At 42.0% G+C, this 20,933-nt stretch overlaps 1 protein-coding gene across 4 annotated transcripts; it reads left to right on the plus strand.

Moving 5' to 3' along the window:
• Positions 1-4,655: 4,655 nt before the first annotated feature.
• atrip (ATR interacting protein) lies at positions 4,656-19,491 on the plus strand. 4 transcript variants are annotated; one of them, XM_071203203.1, is made up of 18 exons: positions 4,656-4,951; positions 5,679-6,001; positions 7,958-8,040; positions 8,663-8,833; positions 8,913-9,025; positions 9,763-9,914; positions 9,993-10,091; positions 11,365-11,470; positions 12,927-13,097; positions 14,305-14,533; positions 14,681-14,734; positions 14,957-15,138; positions 16,937-17,073; positions 17,263-17,354; positions 18,077-18,163; positions 18,260-18,320; positions 18,440-18,661; positions 19,207-19,491. In XM_071203203.1, exons 2-18 carry the CDS (start codon positions 5,680-5,682, stop codon positions 19,278-19,280), a joined length of 2,355 nt encoding a protein of 784 aa, XP_071059304.1. In that variant the 5' UTR covers positions 4,656-4,951; position 5,679; the 3' UTR covers positions 19,281-19,491. The 4 variants fall into 4 exon arrangements, with proteins under 4 accessions (XP_071059304.1, XP_033938792.1, XP_033938794.1 ...); XM_034082901.1 differs by having other exon boundaries at positions 9,763-9,899; XM_034082903.1 differs by having other exon boundaries at positions 9,763-9,899; positions 9,996-10,091.
• Positions 19,492-20,933: the final 1,442 nt, after the last annotated feature.

Below are 20,933 nucleotides of genomic sequence, written 5' to 3' on the forward strand. Positions count from 1 at the left end.
GAAACTCCTCATGAAGCCTCGACGTGTGCAGGAGGGGAGCCTGTGCTGCATCGATACACACAGTAACAGAGGAAACACACCATCCATCTTACAGCTATCCCCCAGGATCCTCCGGCAGATGCTGCGCAAGGGTCGCTGGGAGATGTAGTCCTTCATGTCTAGCAGAGGTCTCCTCCTTCAGATTGTGTTCAGTATTATGGAGAACTTCAGTACACACAAAAAAGAGTTATCAGAACTGAACCCGAGGATAGTCCGTGATCTAAACAGACCTGTGGAGCCTTGATACTATATAAGGGTGCTTTCACACTGATATCATAGTATAGATCCATTGTTTTCAACACTTGAAGTGGACCAAATAACTGTGTTTAAATTTAAAACATGATTTTTTTTTTTTTTAAATGGACTAGCAATGAGCCAAGAAATCTTTAGGCCAAAATACTTACCAGGCAGCAAGGGCAGCCTGCTAAAATGATAACATTTCTCTGCAGCCGGGAGGTGTGTTCATGTGTTTAATGCCGGAAAAAAAGAATATAATAACAGGTCAACAGTCGTCACAGTACTCTGTTAACTGATTGGCGTGATGGTATTTGCTGGCGGCGATTTGTAGCTGAATTCGGCAGGCCGCTCTTTGCCACCACTCTTTTGATTTCTGCATTAAGAAACTGTCAGATGGTATAAACCATTCCATTTTCCTCAAGGTTGAAATGTATGCGACGACCTGCCCTATTTTGCTTTTCGGAGATTTCCTAGAATCCACTTTAAAGAGGCCCTATGGGATTTTCTGTGGTGTGTTTATATAGGTTTTTGTGCATGTACATTGTCTGCTAAGGCTAAAATCCCAAAGTACCCTCCAGAGGGAGTTTCTCTCCCACACAGTCCCCCCTGCCTGAGGCGCCTCCATTGCACTCCCTTGTTTAATAGTTACAAGTTTAAAGTGATTTAAAGTAGGTCTTTAGGCTTTTCTTAAAATCCGGGAGTGATGCAGAGGTCCTTATATTTTTGGGATGCTGATTCCACAAGCGTGGACTCAGGGAGGAGAAGGCGCGGTCTCCCATGCTTGCCATTTTTGTCCCATGGAACAGCAAGAAGATTGGAGCTGGCTGACGTGAGTGTGCGTAAAGTTTTTAGTTAGGTAAGTGGGGCCAGTCTGGTTGATGGCTTTGTAGACCATTATGAGTACTTTGTAGGCGCTCTGGTAGGTTACATGGAGCCAGTGCAGTGATTGAGTGAAGGAAGTGAGAATCTGGCACTGTATAGCACATATTGCAGAACAGTGCTTCTGTAACACAACTACTTCACTATGAAAACCCTATTGGCTAGCACTTTAACACATTGTAGGCACGACAGGCTAAGGTGCAGGACATTCCTGAAAAAATCTCTGAACCGTTGACCAATCACAACAGAGCCGACCAGTTAACCAATCAGAGCAGACTAGGCTCTGGTTTCAGACAGAGGGTGAAAAGAGGTGCTGCAGCACAGACAGTATGATACAAATAAAGACGTTTTTGAACATTAAAGCATGGAAAAATGTCACAGCAGAGGAACAAAATACAAATATGAACCTGAAAATGTGCATAATATGTCCTCTTTAATCGGTTTTCTCAACACCGCAGAAGTCTAAATACCATAAATGTATCGTAAAGGTTGCACCATGAAGTTAAATTGCACGTCTTGTTCGGCGTTCTAATATCACTTTAATAACTATATTCTTAATCCTCATCGCTAAAGCACAAAGAAAGAAAATCATTGTAATAAAAACATTAAAGACCATGATGTAGCCAATTGGTTGAGATCTGTCCACTTGGGTAAGATAGTGTCTCTCTCTCACTGTGTGTTACAGTCATAGCAACAGTAACGAAGGAGGGCGGGGCTTAGGAAATGGTCAATTGAGAGTACTCGGTTCACAAATAGGGAGTTTAAACTCTCCTCCTGTTCACCTTACTGTGTTTGTACTTGGTGACTTCTAATGCAGAAAGGTTCATATCTCTCTGTGAGTATCACATCACAGGGGACATCCTGCCCACCTCAGTGTGAACACAGCGCACAATCTGATTGGACAGCGGTCCGAGTCCTGCTACAGGGCCTCCTGAGAGGACACTGCAGCAGAGGACAGTCAGAGCCATGAGAGTTTTACAGCCACTCAATGCTCTGCAGTAACACATGTACTGCATGTCGGCTTCATTTCCTCTAATTCACTCAGTGACCCTGCTTTGACTGTGTGGTCGTTATGGCAACCAACTTGCCTGCCAAATATGTTTGTGTTGCTCATTCAATGAATTATCTTATCTAAGACGTGCAGAGCAGACCTGCCACTGTGAGGGACAGTGATACTGTGGTGCTGCAGATGTTCGTGATGTGTCTTACTGCTGCTGCTGCTGCTGCTGCTGCTGCTGCTGCTGCTGCTGTTGATGATGATGATGATGATGATGATGATGATGATGATGATGATGATGATGATGATGATGAGGATGAGGGTGATGATGATGAGGATGAGGATGATGAGGATGATGATGATGGGTGCATCTGGATGCCTGTCGCTGAGCTCTGCCATTTCTGTTCTGAAGTACGGAGGCGGAGAGAAAGTGAGCATGTGTCAGTGTTGACACACACACACACACACACACACACACACACACACACACACACACACACACACACACACACACACACACACACACACACACACACACACACACACACACACACACACACACACACACACACACACACACACACACACACACACACACACACACACACACACACACACACACACTGTATGAGCCTCAGCTGCAACACACAGACCTGTATGTGTCTAAAAATGGAAAGCAGTCTTGCTGTCGTTGAGAATCCACAAGACGCTTCTATATGAGAAGAGAACATACAAAGATTCATATTAACATCTATCAGCCATTGAAATGACACATGGATAAAAACAGATTACATGACAGATGATATAAGATGATAACAAATACATTTTCTTCTCTATCTTTTTATAAAAATAAAGGCATGGTCAATTGTACTGGAAATGATCCCCTCACTTCTTAACATTCAACAATTACATGGGGCTCGTGGCTATGAAGTATGTTAAAATGATGCTATGGAGTAAAACACAAAATACGCTAGGAAAAGGGAGGATAGGAGTTTTGGAGGTTGGATGAGGTTGCCAGGCAACCATGCAGAGACCCCAAGAAGGTGCCGCACCTGACCAAAAAATAGTCACGGACATTAAACCCCTGTAAAACAACAACATGCTATTATTACAATGTGTTTGCTGCACGGATTAAACAACATATAACGTGATAATTACTTCACTTGCTTTCATTTTTTGTTGAGTAAGCTTTGCTCTGTACATTTCCCATATTCCCTGAACCTCATACTTTTGCACATTCCTTGTCAATATATCTCTTTTATTTTAAAAACTGAAATATTGTGAGGATTGCATATTTTATTTCATATATTAATACATATTTATGAGCAATATTTATATTTTATTTGCATTTCTTGACTCGGTTTGAAAGGTATTTCCCCCTTTCCAGTCTTTTGTGATAAGATAAGATAACCTTCCACTTGTAGCCAATGGTTTATCATAAAATAAGAGAGTAATACAAGAAATATATATATTATATTTGTTTATAATATTGCTTTTCATGTTGTTAATACAGAAAAATCAAACGTGTGTCAGTGAAGTATATCACATTTGGTACACGTTATCCCTTCTAATTCTAGTAGTATCTTTGTGTTGGGTTTAATATAAAAATCCACTTTTCAAACTTTTTCAGAATAAAGGCTGATATTCTGATTTTAAGAATGTGTTTCTGTTCATATCCTATTTTAAGCAATGTCCTGCTCGTGTTTTAGAGAAGGCTATAGTCCTCTCTGTACTATTTCCTTTTTTGTTGATCAATGCTAATAGAGCTTTAATAACATAACTGCCAGGGTTTTGTATATTTTCCTGCGTCAGAGTGCCTAAATATAGCACAAGGCTATGGTCCTTAAGGGATGCCCCATTGTTATTGGTCTGTCCTGATCAACCCCTGCAGAGGGAGTTTTAGATCCTACAAAAGAGATACCAAGTCTCTTTTGTTGAAGGGAGGTTACTAGCCTCAATTTGCAGAGGTGTTTTCGGCACCCAAGCACTTTATGCATGCAGTATTTTACATTTTAAATTGGCTTAGATTAGTACTGTTTGTCTTTGTCATCTGTCTAGGTTGTTGTATTCAAGGTTGTTGTTTTTTGTATTGTTAAATGTGTTTGTATTCCTGGTGACAACTACATTTCCTTGGTTGGACGTTCTCATACACAAAAAGAGATTAATCTGCTCAGTACCAAAACCTGATAAAATCCCGAAATCACTCTACGGACAATGCTCTTGTATGCGTTACACAGTGTCACAATCATTTCATTTGGGAATCCTGTTGAATCCCTTTCTTGCAGGGAAACAAATATATTGAGTCATATTTGTTATTAAAGCCGTACAAATTCCACACCGAACTCTCCTCTCATCTAAACGACTTGGCTCGTTTCTTCTCTATTGCACGTTTAGTATGGTTTGTCTCCAACAGGGACCTGTACAGCAACCAGGTCAGCGCATGGTCGCCTGTGATTGGTCGGACTATCAGAGCCGCTCTCTGATTGGTCAGATTGTCAGCGGCACCGGAGCGGACGGAACAACACACTTTTATCTTCATGTTGTTTAGCTGCTGGCTATCGTTTAACCAAGTTCACCTTTTGATTTGGTGCTGAGGCAACGTTTGAAGCAACACCTCCGACGTCCTTTTTATGAAGTGTTAACTGACATTTAAATAATAATGTAACGGAGAGAGCTGTTAGCTTGGCAGGTAAACTTTCTTTTGGAATCACAGCTAATGCTAGTCATTCAGCGTTCACTTTTTAGCTAACGGCTAACAGGAGCGACAGCAGCACCAACAGGAGACACAAAGGAAATAACGTAAGACACATAAACACAAAACACTTAACTTATTCATGGCATGTTAAAAAGTCTAAGTTTAGTTAGAAAACCGCAGTCAGTTTGATCTTTGCAAACCTGAACCATATCGCTGCTGTAACCCTTCAAACTAAAATATAAAAATGTAGTCATTCCTGATGAGCACTAAACTCCTCATCAATGTTAAAATGGGTTTCCTTACTTCCACGTTTTAGCTTCTGGTTGAAGTTAACTTCAATTAAAACATGCAGAGGCTTGAGACTTGCACATAATGGATAATCCATGCTGTCCACCCATTTGTGCAAGCAACTAAATGAATAACTTGAATTGCCTTTGGTTTAAGAGATCCCTGGGCTCTTTAACGTTTAACGATGCCAAACATTTCTGCAGCTCTGAAATAAATTGGGAGGGCCAGTCATAACATTTTTGGACAATAATGAATGACACTTATTCTTAATCCTATCAATACAAGCAAGTTTGTTGTTACCGTTGTAACACAATTAGACTTGAGTGACTTTGTAGATAATTTCCCAAAGTTTATCAGATTCAAGCGGTTCTGGTTCCACTTTTGAGTTCAGGAGCTGCACTTCATATGAAGTTGCATCCCTCAGTGAATTCTGAGCTTGCTAGAACTGACTTCCTGCTCTGACACGCTTGATAAATACGAGCTGTGATGCTACACAGTTGTTTGCTGTTGATTACTTTCTCCTTCCCTTTTCCTCCACCAAAGCATGAACTGTCCCCCCACCAAGCGCCTCCGAGGCCGGGATCGAGTGACAACGATGGACTTTGATGACCCGTTTGGAGATGACGAAGGCTTCACCCAGGACGACTTGAATGAGATTGACATCCTCGCCTCGCAGGCCATCACCTCGGCCCCGGCACCTGGACCTGGGTCTACAGCAGGAACTAAACCGACGGAGCTGGCACAAGGGTCTGCAGGGCAGAGCAGAACTGTGGGCAGAGCCACAACCAATCAGAGCAGAGAGAACACATTTGGGTTCTGCAGCAGCAACAAAGGGAATTCTGTGATACAAAGCAGAGACCCTATCGGTGAGTTTAGAGCACAACTGATCACTGAAGGTTTTACTGCACCTTCATTTGTCCGTTCAATTCTTGCTGAATGTTTTTTGTTGCTAAAGAGAATATTATTTATTTATTCCTCTGCTGGCATCAAATCCGCCAGGACAGTGATTTAAATCATTTGAAAACGCACCCAAATGTGTCTGTCTGGGTATTGAGTGTCAACGTGTGAATTTAATCTCCTAGATCCTGTTATATTTCTAATTTATTACACTAAGAAAAGAACATTGGTGCCATTTGCTCCTGTGTATGTGATCCAATTTGGCTCTGAAACACACATATTTCAATACCTGCTGATAATTGGTTTGTTTCTTTTTGAAGGTATAATTGAGCAACTTACATCCCAAATGATGTAAAGATGTTTATATAATGATAGATTTCGTAATTCAGAAACACTTTTCTAGAATTTATTTTAAAAAGACAAAGAACAAAGGTCTGGGGCCTCATTTATAAACGGTGCGTACGCTCAAAAGATGGCGCACGGCAGTTTCTAAACTTTCTACGCAATGTTTGCGATTTATAAAAAACAAACTTCACGGGAAAACGTGCGGTCCTCCACGCAAACTCTGACCCATGTGTACGCACCACAACAACGGGAGAGACGAGAAACTGCGACACCGTTGGCAGAAGGAAGAATGGAGAGAAATGTGTGGAAATAATACCATAAATAAAATGTTACCTCTCATTTATCATATATGAAGAATTCATTTTCAAACATTGATTAAAGCCAATCTTAAAACGATTAAACAAACGCCTGTTTGAGACTCCTCGGTGCACACAAAAACGTAACTTGGAGAAATAAATAAATACGGAAATGTTATTGATCACCCCTCCATTATGTTCTCTTGTTAAAGAAATGTTTTCTCATAAATGATGCGGTAAACAGAAGGACAGAATTACGTCTAAACTGATGCCGTTTTGCTTTTCTAGATACGAGCATGGTTTTATATACTGTCACGTTTAATCATGTTTTATGCCGTCAATAGCCTACTTGATAAGTCGCTCGTAAAACACAGGAGGTTAGGAAACTAAGAACACCATATGTGGTCAATTGAACAGCTAATATAACACAACACATTAGGGGGGTCTCCTGTCCCGACTCCCCGGGACAAACACACCGCCTGAGGAAGGCTATGTGTATTCTTTTTGTCATGAACCTTTTTCGGACCACTTATTTATTTTGGTGACGATCCGACCTCCATGCTGCTACTCTGGTTCAAACGGCATCCACCAAACAATATGATTTATCTCCACCTCCCCAAAATAACCAGAATCTGACACGGTGTGAGATGTCTTTTTTAGCTGTTCTGTCGTCATTTCCTGCGATCTCCTTCATGCAGTCAGTCAGAATGAATGAATGAATGGGCGTTTCTTTGACTATTTATAGGCAAATATGGGCGTTACGTGAAGCCCGCAAAAGCTGCACCGCATTTCGAGACGATTGTGATTTATAAAGGGAAACCGGCGTAGGATGTGCCGTACGCAAGTCTTACGCCGGTTCGCAGTGTTTTATGAATCGGAAAATGTCTGCGTATTTATTTGCTTTGTCCTACGTAAGCAACCTTCCCACCTCAATCCTACGCAAGGCTTTATAAATGAGGCCCCTGAACTTGGTTGGAGAAACCCTTTCCAAACAACATACTTGACCACAAAGTCTGTCGCACCGTTGTTAAGGGATGTTTAGATGTGAAAAAGAGAACAGTACTTCGTACTTGAATAAAGGTGTAGACTTATATATTTGAGGTAAAATAAATGATCCTTAAACAAAAATTAGTGAGTACAATGAATCCATAGTTGCAGGGAAAATAGCTTGCTCAATAAAAAAAAGGAATGAGTGCATGGTCAGTTGATGTGCGCTGAGAAAACGTTGATGCTTTCAGCTGGGACCTTGATCTCATTTCAGCATTATTGTTTTTGTGCGTCCAGGGAACAGGCTGCAGCGGTTTGGCTCAGAGAGAGCAGAGTCCAGCAGTCTGCTGGAGGCTCAGCATGCCGAGCTAAAGAGGAAGGTGAGACACACTGATTTCTCAATTAATAAAGCAAACATACAAATATATTTAATATTGCATTTACCCATGAGATTTAAGCATTTATACATTTTCAGGTATACATGTTCTGGGACCCTGATATTTGTTGTTAAGCAGGGTGTTTAAAACAGTTGCAATGCAAAGTATAACGAGAGCAAAACTAATGTAAAATAAGAATAACTTGCACTGGTTTTATATCACTAAGACCATAAACTTAAGACTGGTATGTTTTCTTATTTAATTTACAAGTGCATTTATTCTAAAAACAGGATTTTCCCTTTTTACTATTGCTTTGCATGCTAATAAACCATTTTGATACAGACTATGCCACTTTTTTAAAACAAGACATACTTCATCTGAAAAACAAAAGCCCAGTCTATATAAGTATTTAATCGATGGACATGAAAGCTTCTGAATATAATCAGATGTATGTGTTCAGCTTTTATTACTTGACAATGTTTGATTGTCGGTGTTCCAGACACATAGCAGTCTGGACAACACAAATGGTGCTGTTGATGCCCACATATCAAATATAGAAATGTTCTTGGAGCAGCTGAGAACAATCTCTGGTTAAACACGTCCTGTTGATTTTGTATGTTATTAGCTGAAGGAGGTGGAGGAGGAGATTATGTTGAAGAGCGGGGAGATCCGGGTCCTGCGGGACTCTCTGGGAGGGGCTCAGCAGGAGAAGGAGACCCAGAGGCAGAACCAGGTCCTGCTGGAGGCCCAGAAACAGAAAGAGCATGAGAACAGGGAGAAGGAGCTCAATAAGAAGGTAAGGAGCTGAAACACACTCACATGTAAATGACACGTATGCTCTCAGAATAACAGGATAATGACATGTTCTCTTTCAGGTTCAGTCTTTGCAGTCAGAGCTGCAGTTCAAAGAAGCAGAGATGAACGAGATGAAGACCAAACTGCTCAGCTCAGACAAAAGCAAGACGGCCTCTCCATTGCTTAGAAACAGGTCAGTCATCCACAATGTTACTCCTGCTTCAACTCCGTCCAGGACAAGGGGTTTTGAGTCATAGCTAACCCCACTGAAGACCATGGAGTCCCGCCGCACTACTCACACAGCTGACTTACAGCAACTGTTTCTGTATGATAATACACAGAATCAGAAATCCTGCATATGTCCCGCAACGAGCACATTTACATTATGACCAGCAAATAGTGCAGTAAAGTGAGGATAACAATTGGAAATGGTTAAGTATGCACACGTTATTAATAACACAATAAGTTTAAAAAAAACTAGTATTGTTAGGTCAATATCTTCCACCAGCCACCACTGGCCTGCAGGGAACTCTCTTTGGGGAACCTTTACATGAGACCTTGCATTTAAATGGCTTAATCCCCACAAAACAAAATGCCAGGTAAGAATGCATATTTTAACATTGTAATGCGACTTATACTGAAAACAAAATGGGGCCACTCGACGTATGGGTCAATGCCATGCTTGAAATTGAATCATTTGGACAGCAAATGTTCTAAACATGTCCCTAAACATATTGATTTACAACTATTTAATGGAGGAACCCGTAAACAAACCATATCTTAGTCCAACGATTATCACCGCGTAGGTTTTTAGCCTGTAGGCCGTTGCTTTCATTTCATGAAGGGATACTAAGCAGAGAAGAAGTGTGGCCTATACGAACAGCCTACACTCTGTGAGTCTGACTAACTAAACCTCAAATCTCTCCTCAGTCTTAAAGTGCTCACCCAGTTGCATCATGGGACAGGCGGCAGCACCTCCTCTCCAACAGCAAATGGATTCATCACCAAGGAGATGTTTGGAGCCCATGTTCCATCCAAAATGACACCAGTGAAGACACGAAGAGACGGTGGGTCACATGTAGGTGATGACGGTTGGTGTTAAAGCAGGTGTGTTGAGGTAAAGCAACATTAGATTATGGTGTGTGAATGTGTGTTTTCAGCAGACAGAGGGTCATCCAGCAGCAGATCTGGTGACAGACAGGAAGTGTCTCGTCCAGACCCGTTCCTGTCCGTCAGACCTGCACACCTGCAGCACAGAGGTCAGTCTGCAGCGCTGCTTTATGAGTCATTGGAAGTACCTTTTAGATGAACACAGGTTCCCCAACAGGTTTCTATTTGTTGAACCAGTCTACCTAAAACAGTGACGTGATAATAGGAAGGGGTGCACATAACTGGTACGCATGCGCGGCAAACATCTGAAATGCGTAACGTCACTTTGTTTCACGAAGCGCCTTTGCGTCTGTTAACGTTGGGGTGTAGTGAACAACAGAATTGTGCCAACACTCCGCCAACTGGCGGCGGAAGGAGACTCCCCTGTGCACGTTGTGTGATCCGCGCACACACGGGAGAACTGCGCAAAATCAGCTGATCTTCACGTTCTGTGTTCAAGCTGCTGCAGTTTTATTTACAACAAGGTGGAGAAAAACACACAGCTGCAAACTTACTCAGGGTGTTAATGGAAGAGTTTGAAATCAGACAGAGGTGGAAGAAGTACTCTGATCCTGTGAAGGAATACTCTGTTACAGAAAAAAAGTCCTGCATTCAAAATGTTCCTCAAGTAAAAGTAGAAAAGTATTCTCATCAAAATATAGTGAAAGTAGCGACAGTGAAAAAAGTCATTGTGCAGATTGGTTTATTTCAGAATAATATATATGATGTGTTTTATAATGATTGATCATGAAAGTGTTCTCAAAGCTGGTAAAGGTGCAGCTAGTTTGAATGGCTTTGTAGACTGCAGGGCAGCTGGTGGATTTACTCCAGGTGGAACTAAAGTCTGATTCAACACTTGATTAGATTTCAAAAGTAAACTATTTACCTCTGAACTGTAGTGGAGTAGAAGTACAAGTATCTCAAAATTGTACTTAAGTACAGTACTTTAAGAAGTGTACTTAGTTACTTCCCACTTCTGAAATCAGATCTGACTTCAAGTCATGTGATCATTTCTTAGTATTTGATCCTTCAACTTGGCTTCAGAAAATGCAAGGACTTCACAGTTTTGGAGAAAGCAAATCTGAGGCTTAAACAGAGACAGGGAGGTGCATCTTCATCATCTTCATCATCTAGCATGCAAGAAGTGTAAATAGAGGACAGTGAGAAAGACTGCACTTATTAAAACCACGCTTCATGTGGGGTGAGTACCAATCACTATCTCCTGGTACACATCTGAGTAGCTCACTAAAAAAGTGATGTGCCCCCCTGATGATAGGTCACGTTGTCCTAAGAGCTTCTTTAAAGGGTCATTCCTCTTTTTGTTAAGACTGAAAGTCAGTAGTTAAAGCTTGTGTGTGTGTTTTATTGTGTGCTGTCCTCCAGGAGGTGTCCTGCTGGGGTTGTTGCTGCAGCAGCCTCTCTCTCCCAGCAGCCTCGGCCTGTCTCACCTGCTGTCTATGAGTCTGCCTGACATCCACCTGACATCCAGGTAAACACCCGGCACCTGTTACCATGACAATGTGGGCACTACTGCAGTGTAATATGTAAAACAGAGCACTGTAGGAATTACAGGAAGGTATTTGCTAGAGTATTAAAAACAAAAAAATACTTGTTCAATGTCTGTAGTGGCAAAATAAATGTGGGTCAGGTAGTGAAAAAACGAGCAAGGCATTTGACCCCCAGCTACATTTGAGCTACATTTGAGCCACACGCGGGTAGGGCTGCCCCCGATTAGTCGACTAATCGTTGGTCGCCAAAAAAAGTATTTGTCGACACATTTTTCATTGGTCAATTAGTATTAAAAAAGGTGCATGTGCTATGACGCGTCAGCCGGAACCCCCTCAGACTCCCTTCAGAGCTGTACCTGGTCATTAAGTTAATTTGGTGGGGCAGGAAATCTAAAGTGTGGATCCTTCTGAGCGAGTAAAGGACAAGTCCCACAAGGTGACATGCAGACTACGACGGCAAAAAGTATCCTCCATACCCACCATCAGAGCGCAGCTTCCTGACTGCCGGCTTCATAACAAAACACGGAGCTTAATTATCCCAACAACGTCATGTGTTACTTTCTCTCTCGGAGGAAAACAGCAGCAGTGAGTCAGGCAGCAGCCTATCTTTGTATGTCAACATAATATATAGACCTATAATATATAATCATTCTGATGAATAGGTGCGCAGGGATTTTTGTGTTTCCTTTTCCTCTGTAGTATTTATTGGGTTGAAGAAACTAGAACTAAATGTTCCGTGTGTCCTCGCTGCTAGTTCACACACACAATAAGAATCCTTTACACCGCTGCGTCCGTGCGCTGTGACTCTCATGCGCCCTCAACATTTCATTTATATTTCAAAGGTTAATTATTACAGTTTTATTTTAGATTTCATGTGAAGCACAACGTACCACGCTGTTATAACGCTCTTTATCAGCCTTTGAAACTAAAACCATTTTGGGAGGAAAAGAAAAATATATATTTATAATAATATATCATAAACGTGCAACAACTAGTCGGCTAATCGTCTTAATTGACGACTATTGGTCGACTAGAAACATCTTTAGTCAGCCCTACACACGGGAGACAAAACAGAATAAAGGCTCATGAAAAGTCTCTCGGGTTTAATAAAGTTAAAAAGTTAAATCATGCATTAAAATGTAAAAACGCACCTTCATATATGACAATAACAACACAATCTTTTGGTGTCATAATCGCCTCCTCATTTTATGTATTTTATAAATGTGTTTTTTAAGTACCTTAATCCAATTCCCTCAACTGCCACTTGGGAGCGCCGAATCCACTGAAATTCAAATCTTCAGTCCCAAAACTTTAACATAAATAACTTTCATTTTATTGAAGACTGTGTGGTTGTAGGACTATGAGTAGTTGCAACTCCAGCACAAAGGCACATAACTGTTTAAAAATACTAACTAATGTGCTGTGTTGTGATTTCAGTGGGCTGTCTTCAGGTTTTCTGCTCCACTCTGCTCCTGCAGCCAGCATTAATGTTGGTGTAGGTGTAGCTCCCAGAGCTGCTCTGAGCCCGGTCCAGAGTCTGGCTGTAACGGGACTCAACATGCTGAGCCAGAACCGACCGGCAGCTGCAGCGAGCAGCGGTAACAAAAGGTAGACTGACTGAGACACTAAAGCTGCTCTGAACAACTGCACTACCTTCTCACTGAAGAATCCACGACAAGTAAAGATAAACATTTCTGTGGACAACAGCACCCTCTTGTGGCCAAACGTAACAGCAGCACTGAAATCACATTAGTTGACACCTTTTAGTTTATGTAGATCAGCGGTTTTCAAAGTGTGAGGCGCGCCTCCCTGGGGGGGGTGCCAGAGAGCGTCAGGGGAGGCGCAGCTTGAGAAAAAAAGAACGAGGAAAAGATGAGTAAAGTGTCACCTCGCCAAAAAGGCTGTAAAAGTGCTCATTCCCTTCACCTCCGGCCAGGGGCTGTTTGTGCTGGAGAATCACAGAACGGCCGGTCGTCAGCGGGTCGTCAGTTTAATAATTCATTTGTTATGTTTTTAAACGGCATCATTTTAAGTTGCGCTGACAGTGTGGTGAGGTCTGTTCAGTGAGGCTCCCCGGCGCATCATCCGCCTGTGCGCATCAAAGACGCAGACTCATTGTTCCCACTAAAGTAGGGGTGAGTGTAATAAGGAGGCAAAGTTGACGTTCAGTGTGTGGGAGCATATAAGGATTTATCCACGATGTTGAAAGATAAAAAGGTTTTAAAAATAATTTTTTTTATGTTTTAAGGAGGTGACGCTACTCAGCCAATCAAATCGGTGCAGTCAGTGAGTAATTTCAAATGGCGTGCTCAAAAAAGAGAAAGGTAGACAGCGAAAACAGAGCATTTAATGACATTTTCTCTTACTGGACCTCTTTGAAATGCAATTGAATACCCCTGCATTATAGCAACAACAACAACAACAACAATAGCAATAATAATTGGGAGGGGGGGTGCGGCTGTTTTTATGTTCGCTGAGGGGAGGCTCACCTTCCCACACTTTGAAAACCCCTGATGTAGATAATTAACAAAGATTTAGAATCCACACAAGAAAATGAACCAATGATCCAGTTTTATTATCAACGCCATTGAAACAAATATTTAAAAAAGCTTCAGTATTTGCATTTTTTTAAACATGTTTGATTACACATAAAAACTGAAAAATATATATTTTTTAGAAAAGGTGCGATGGTTAATCATTAAGATCCAGTGAAGCAGACTCTAATTGTGACTTGGGAAACATGAATCCAATCAAAACTATCTATCAGTCTATATTTGAGTTTAATCTAAAATATTCTGTGTGTTTGTGCGTGCAGGTCGTGTCCTGGAGCTGTGCTCCTCCTCCCTCTGTTGGACCTCCACCTGTCTCGGCTCTGTCAGGCTCTGGACTCGCTCCGCTCCACCCCCGCTGTCAGCTCGCTCCCTGCAGGCATTACAGCTGGACTGGGGAGACTGGAGGAGGCTGGTTCCACTGGTTTCAGCGTGGAGGACACTGGTTTGGCTGCTCTGAGGCTCCTCCACCTGCTGCTGGCCCACAGTGACAAGGTGATGACCCAACAGTAACAACACCTGTAATGAACCTGCAGACACACTTTTAATAACAACATTGAAATCACATCTTTTCTTTTCCGACCCAGTAGAAAAGGTCTTTCCCCGTTTGCAGTATAGATGATAGTTATTTTTCATTTCCAGGTGGTGGAGGCTGTGCTGTCAAAGGAGAGTCAGAGCAAAGTTCCAGACATAAAGGTACAATCTGAAACAGACACACCTTTCCACTTTCAGATATGGTGTTTGACTCATTAATTCATTTAGAACATTTCGACTATGATAGATATATATATATATATATATATATATCACTTCACTTCTAGAAGGCTTCTGGTCATTATGTTATTATGATTAACTGTGATTGTTTTCCCTCACAGAAAAACATTTAATTCTATTTTCTTTTGCTCCCTCTGTTCTTAGACTGAACCCTCTACTGCAAGTGTGGGTTTGTGCTCCCAGAATGCTTTGCTGCAGTCCCTATTGCACCTGTGTGAAGCCGGGCAAAGCAGTGAAGGCGTCTCGCAGAATGAGGAGCTTGTCCTCAATGCCATGAAGACTCTGTGCGTGCTTATAGAGAGGACGCCACACACACATGCTGACAGGTACACACACAGTCACACACACAAACAGCTGAATTGCTTTCACTTGTTCTTTTCCTTTTCACAGTCTGTCGTTCCGTCATCTTGGCACACTGAACGGACGTGCCACAGCCTGGCTCAGTGGAAGTTTTTGGTTTCAAACATGGGTGAAAGTGTACTGATGTAGTGGAAAGAGGTGCGCTGGATTTATGACGCAATACAAAACAAGAGCATCATTGCGAAATGGAGTACGTCAAAAAAAAATTGCTTAATCTTGATAGCTTGTTTTCTGTTTATTTTTTTATTTTTGTTGGAATCCAAAATCGTGATTACAAAATATATTTATTTTTCCACCCAGCCCTAACACAGAGCAACTCAAATAAAAAGAAAGATGTCAATATAAAAGTGCCCTATTATACTTTTGGGTGGATTTCCCTTTCCTGTATTGTTATATAGGATTTACTGCATGGAAAGGCTAACATCCCAAAGTCGGGATTTCCCCCCTGCCTGAAACGCCTCCATTGGACTCGTTTGTTGACATCCATAGCTTAACGAAATACTATGTAACACTTGCATTATTGGCTAGCGCTCCAACACATTGTACGTAACGGTGGTGGCGAAGTCGATAGGGACTTGGCCTGGCAACTGGAAGGTTACCAGTTCAAGTCCCGGCAAGATCAAGTGCTACCGAGGTGTCCCTGAGCAAGGCACCGTTCCCCACACTGCTCCCCGGGCGCCGTTCAAAATGGCAGCCCACTGCTCCTAACACTAGGATGGGTCAAATGCAGAGAAACAATTTCCCCACGAGGGATTTATAAAAGTCCATCTTACATCTCTAATCGGTTGACCAGTGTATGAGAGCTTTTTACATTAAAGCATGGCACAAAATACAAATGTGTTCTCTTTAAACTTAACTGTGGTCTTGGCAAGAATCCCATTCTTGAGAATCACGAATAAGAGTCTTCATGAAGATCAGTATCGGGGTAATCCATGCAATATAACAAAAAGTGTTTCTGAAGTGAATGACCTACCCTACCTTTAAGGAAGGAAAGTTATTGGATCAGTTTGTTTTTATGTCAGCCAAATTAGATGGCAGAAACAACCAATTCTCAGGAAAGGATGTATCGTGGGTGTGAAGAAGAAGCCTTCATCACAGTTGGCATAGGGGCATGGTAAAAGGCACACTGAGGGTAACACACATTTGATAAAATATAACCCAAGTCATTGTTTGTTCAAAACTAATTTATTGGAAGTCTTTTTGCAAGTAACCTGCTTACCCTCTCCTTCAAGGTTGTGAAGGCCAAACAGAGCCACAGAGTTGTCACTTGATGATGAATTAACAAGTTTGACAGATGTTCAGAGTTTCTGTCTTCAATATGTGAGCTCTTCATTGAAGGTGTCATGAAACTTCATGCCTTGGGTAACTCTCTTTAGCGCACATTCTTTTTCGACAAACGTCTAATTACATTGCAAACACACATGCATGCACACACAAACAACACATGATGCAACACACACCTTGGAGGAATACTACTGGAGAAAGGAGTGCCGAGCAGGGAGTGTGGGGTTTATGAATGTTTCCACTGACTGTCCGTGATGCAATATCTGAGCGTAAAGTGATTTATAATGACTGTAAAGATGTAACGGAGTATATAATTAACTGATACAATATTCATTCTTCAGTCTGACCATGAGATCAGAATTAAAAAGGAGCCACTTGTTTATTTATTACTCCAGAAATGACTCCAATTCAGAATTGACCCTTCCTGTGTTGACTTATGATGTATTAGTTTACACTCTTACATGTGTGTTTCTCTCTCAGGTTGCAGTGTGTGTTGCAGGTGGTGTGTGTGTGTGTGTCAGCAGACTGCGGGTTGCAGACAGTGTCGGGGGGTGTGTCCGTCCTCACGTCCATGTCCGACCAGCACACACTGGCCCAGCAGCTCTGCTCTCAGCACGGTCAGTCTCCACACACTGCTAGAGTATTGATATGGCATTGACTTCACTCCAAGTTTGTGTCATTCTCCTGCGCTGTAACCTCTCTTTGAAGTTTATAAAGGTTTTTGACTTTGCTTCAAATGTTCACTACATGTGTCTGCTCCACATGATGTAACTGCAGCAGTGTTTGATTGTTGTTGTTTTCTTTAGACCCGTGTATTTTCCTGAAGTTGTTCCAGTTCATCAGAACGAGACCGGACAACCAGGCAACACACACAGACTGGGTTCTGTTGGACCTGCAGGTAACACACACACACACACACACACACACACACACACACACACACACACACACACACACACACACACACACACACACACACACACACACACACACACACACACACACACACACACACACACACACACACACACAGGTGTAGTGATTCTGCTTCGTATAATAGTTGAAGAAATGGACTTGGTCTTATTGCTTTTTTGTTGTCCGACTGCATCGAACCTCTATTGTTTCTGTCTGTTCTAATTCTCTCTGAGTCATGTGTGTGCTTGTAGCCTCAGTGCCATTACATCTCTAAATATGGATAATGGCGAATTGATTTAGGAACAGACCATGGGGATGCTAAAGGAATCAAGCAACGTTATTTACAATGAGTAAAATGACGAACTCAATGCTGTACAACGCAAATATGAAGTTCCATCCAAACACAAACGCTCCTAAGAGGGACGCGTCCTTTTTCTCCACAGTGTATAGGGCATACATTGTTGACAACCGAATGATATGTCTTTTTAAAATGTGCTGCTGTATTGTGAACTCGACCGTCATTCAAAAAGTAACTGCTCCTACTACTAGGATGAGTTAAATGCAGAGGCCACATTTCACTGTGTGCTGTGTGCTCTGCATGCGTGACCATTAAAGAGGGTTTCATCCCTCCAATTCTCGATTCTACCTATTTATTTGAGAATTGAAAATACTTTAGTTTGGGCCATGATTGTCTTTGTGCCACAGGTGGTTCGTTTGCTGAGCCGACTGATGACCCAGAGAGCAGACAGCTGGACTAACAACCAGCACAGCACCTGTCAATGTGACACCGAGGTAAGACTGTCTGACCCTCTGCTCTGTTTTGATATAGTTACACTAAATGTGGTGTTGCAACTTTCTACACAACCCTCTCATCTCGCTCTCTCTCAGTTGGTCCAGACTGTGGTGATTGTTTTCCATCGTCAGTGGTTGGATCTTCGCGGTTCAACAGGTCACATTTCAGACTTATTTATTTCACCCCTTGTCCCTTAAACTATTTATAAAACCCATTAATGTGTCCGAAAAATAATTGTTTACCAATTATTGTAATTTTTTCCGTCTTTCCTTCAGGCGTGGCCCCGCCCCCACCAGAGTTCCCCGCCCCCTTGTTACCATGGTGGCGCGGCCCTGCTGCTTCCCTGCTCAGAGAGTGTCTGCTGCTGCTGCACTGGCTGCTGCTGCATCACGGCAGCTTCTCGGAGAGCTGCAGGCCACTGCTGCACATGTACGACCAGGTGATCCCCGCCGTACGAGACACGCTGAGGAGGATCCCCGAGCTGAGCGAGAGCGAGGGTACACACACACGCACCAACAAACAAACAAACACACACACACACACACACACACACTAATCAAAAGACAAAATAGTTTTTATGTTCTTCTTCTGTCAGGCTGTTGAAGCGGTCAGATTTTACACTAGCAGTTATCTTCTGAGAGCAGTATAATTAAGAAGCGATATATGTAAATTGTATTTACACGTCAATGCGTAGAACTCATGGGATCAGCCAGATAACATGGGGAATGCTATGCCATTTATAAAATAAATAAAAAACTGAGTTGACATGGAAACTGTACTTGATTCTTGTCGGTCACATTATGACTTCATCAGGTCAGTTTAACTTCTTCTCACAGTTCTCTTCCAGTCATAACTGTTGCTGCTTGTTGTAAACATGCTGTAAATGTAAAAAAATTATGATTAATAAATATAGTCTTAAGAGCGACATGTTTGACCCTCTTATTCAATTCAGTCAAGTACAGAAATATCTTTCAGATGTCTACATTTTTGTAAATTCTGAAATAAACACATTTATTTTCTTTCACTTCCTGTTTCCCGCCAGAGCTGGCGCTGGAGGAGATCTGCCGCTCGGAGGGTGACGATACAGATGACATGGACACTGAACCTGGCTCCTGATTGGCTGCTGCCATCGAAGAGGGACACTTTACTGAGTGTTGATTGGATTTTTTCAGATGGAGACGAGGAAAGAACAGAGAGTAAAGTGGGTGTTGGAAATTAGATGAAGGACTACAGAAAATTCAGAGATCTCACTGTATTGATGGAAGCTCAAATGGATGTCTTCTGCTGTCCGATGAGATTTAACAATAAAAGAAGAAGGTGAGAAAAACTGCACAGTATGATGTTTACATTTTCCTTTCTTTCTGTCTTTACTCTTTAAACGGGCCATATTCTGCTTATTTTAAGATTTCTGAACTCCAATGTGAAATATTTACAGGCTTTATTGTTCAAAAAGGTCTTTATTTATCTAATATTTCTGTGCTGCAGCAGCTCTTTCCACCCTCTGTCTAAAACCAGACTGCTCTCATTTGTTAGCTGGCCGGCTCTGTTGTGATTGGTCGGCAACTTAGAGATGTCCCGCCCCTTAGCCTATCACATGCATTAGGCGCTTTCACACCGGTGTACTTTTCCCCGTACTTTTCCCTTTTAGTTCCGATAGTTCCTGGGATTTTGCGTTCACACCAAAAAGAGAACTTAGTTCATGAGAACTTTTACCCCCTTTTCAGTCCCTGCTAGAGAGGTGGTACTTTCCTGGGGAGAAAAAAGTTCCAATTTCTGATTGGCTGGGCGAATTGCAAACCACGCCCCTTAAAACTCTGAAAAGTTTTGTGAAGCTGCCATTTTATTTGCTGGCATTAGCATTAGCATTAGCCCAGCACACCAACGGAGAGATACTAACTTATGGCAACACAAACAAAAACTGCTGGGAGTCCCAGCAGCTTCTACTGAAGCCAGTCCCCAACTCCGGGGGACTTCCGGCCGGGGACTTCGGATGGCAGTATACGCCGTGAAGTTGTTTGCAGCCTGCCAGTAAACCCAAAGCAGAAGAAGAAGAAGAAGAAGTGACGTCAGCGGCTTCATTTGCGTTATCTTCCCTCAGGGACTTATTCCGGTGTGAACGGAGGTGGTTCCATGGGGGAATTAAGTGCTGGGAACTAAGTATGGCAAAGTACTTGGTGTGAAAGCGGCTAATGTGTTGGAGTGCTAGTCAATAGAAGCACGAGTGTCTGGGAGAGAAACTCCGTCTGGAGGGAACTTTGGGACGTTAGCCTTTGCAGACCATTTACATGCACACAGACCTCTATAACACACTACAGGAAAGAGAAACCCCCAAAAGCACAATAGGGCCCCTTTAACAGTTTGGGCGGCTGTAAAGGTAGGTAATATAGATGTGGACTTGGTAGCAATATTATCATCAAACTTAACAGTGGGGATATTTTGATTTAAATACCATTAAATGCTGCTTTTTTAACTGATTTATTCAACTCAAATTCCAATTGCCACTATTGTTTTTAATAGAGTCTGGCTTTTTGGCTGAAAGTTAGACGATATAATCAGTAACACTTTTCTATCTTTCCAAAACCTATAAATGTTTTTAGACACTTGTGCCTCAGGTGGCTACAAAGTGAGATACAAACAGGTTTCTACACAAATCTCAAACATTTTAATTACAAAAGAAAAAATACAGACCGGCTTTGTGTGTTTTGTTAGCTGAGGACTAAAATGAATGAATTAAATTAAAGCATAAACAAAAACCAGTTGGAGGCAGAA

Source organism: Pseudochaenichthys georgianus, chromosome 5 (genome assembly GCF_902827115.2).
Source record: "Pseudochaenichthys georgianus chromosome 5, fPseGeo1.2, whole genome shotgun sequence".
Lineage (NCBI taxonomy): Eukaryota > Metazoa > Chordata > Actinopteri > Perciformes > Channichthyidae > Pseudochaenichthys > Pseudochaenichthys georgianus.

Coding starts and splice junctions, on each gene's coding strand:
- atrip (XM_071203203.1), top strand. CDS start 5,680: ATGAACTGTCCCCCCACCAAGCGCCTCCGAGGCCGGGATCGAGTGACA. Junction 13,098..14,304: donor GCGAGCAGCGGTAACAAAAG/GTAGACTGACTG, acceptor TTGTGCGTGCAG/GTCGTGTCCTGGAGCTGTGC. Junction 18,662..19,206: donor CGAGCTGAGCGAGAGCGAGG/GTACACACACAC, acceptor GTTTCCCGCCAG/AGCTGGCGCTGGAGGAGATC.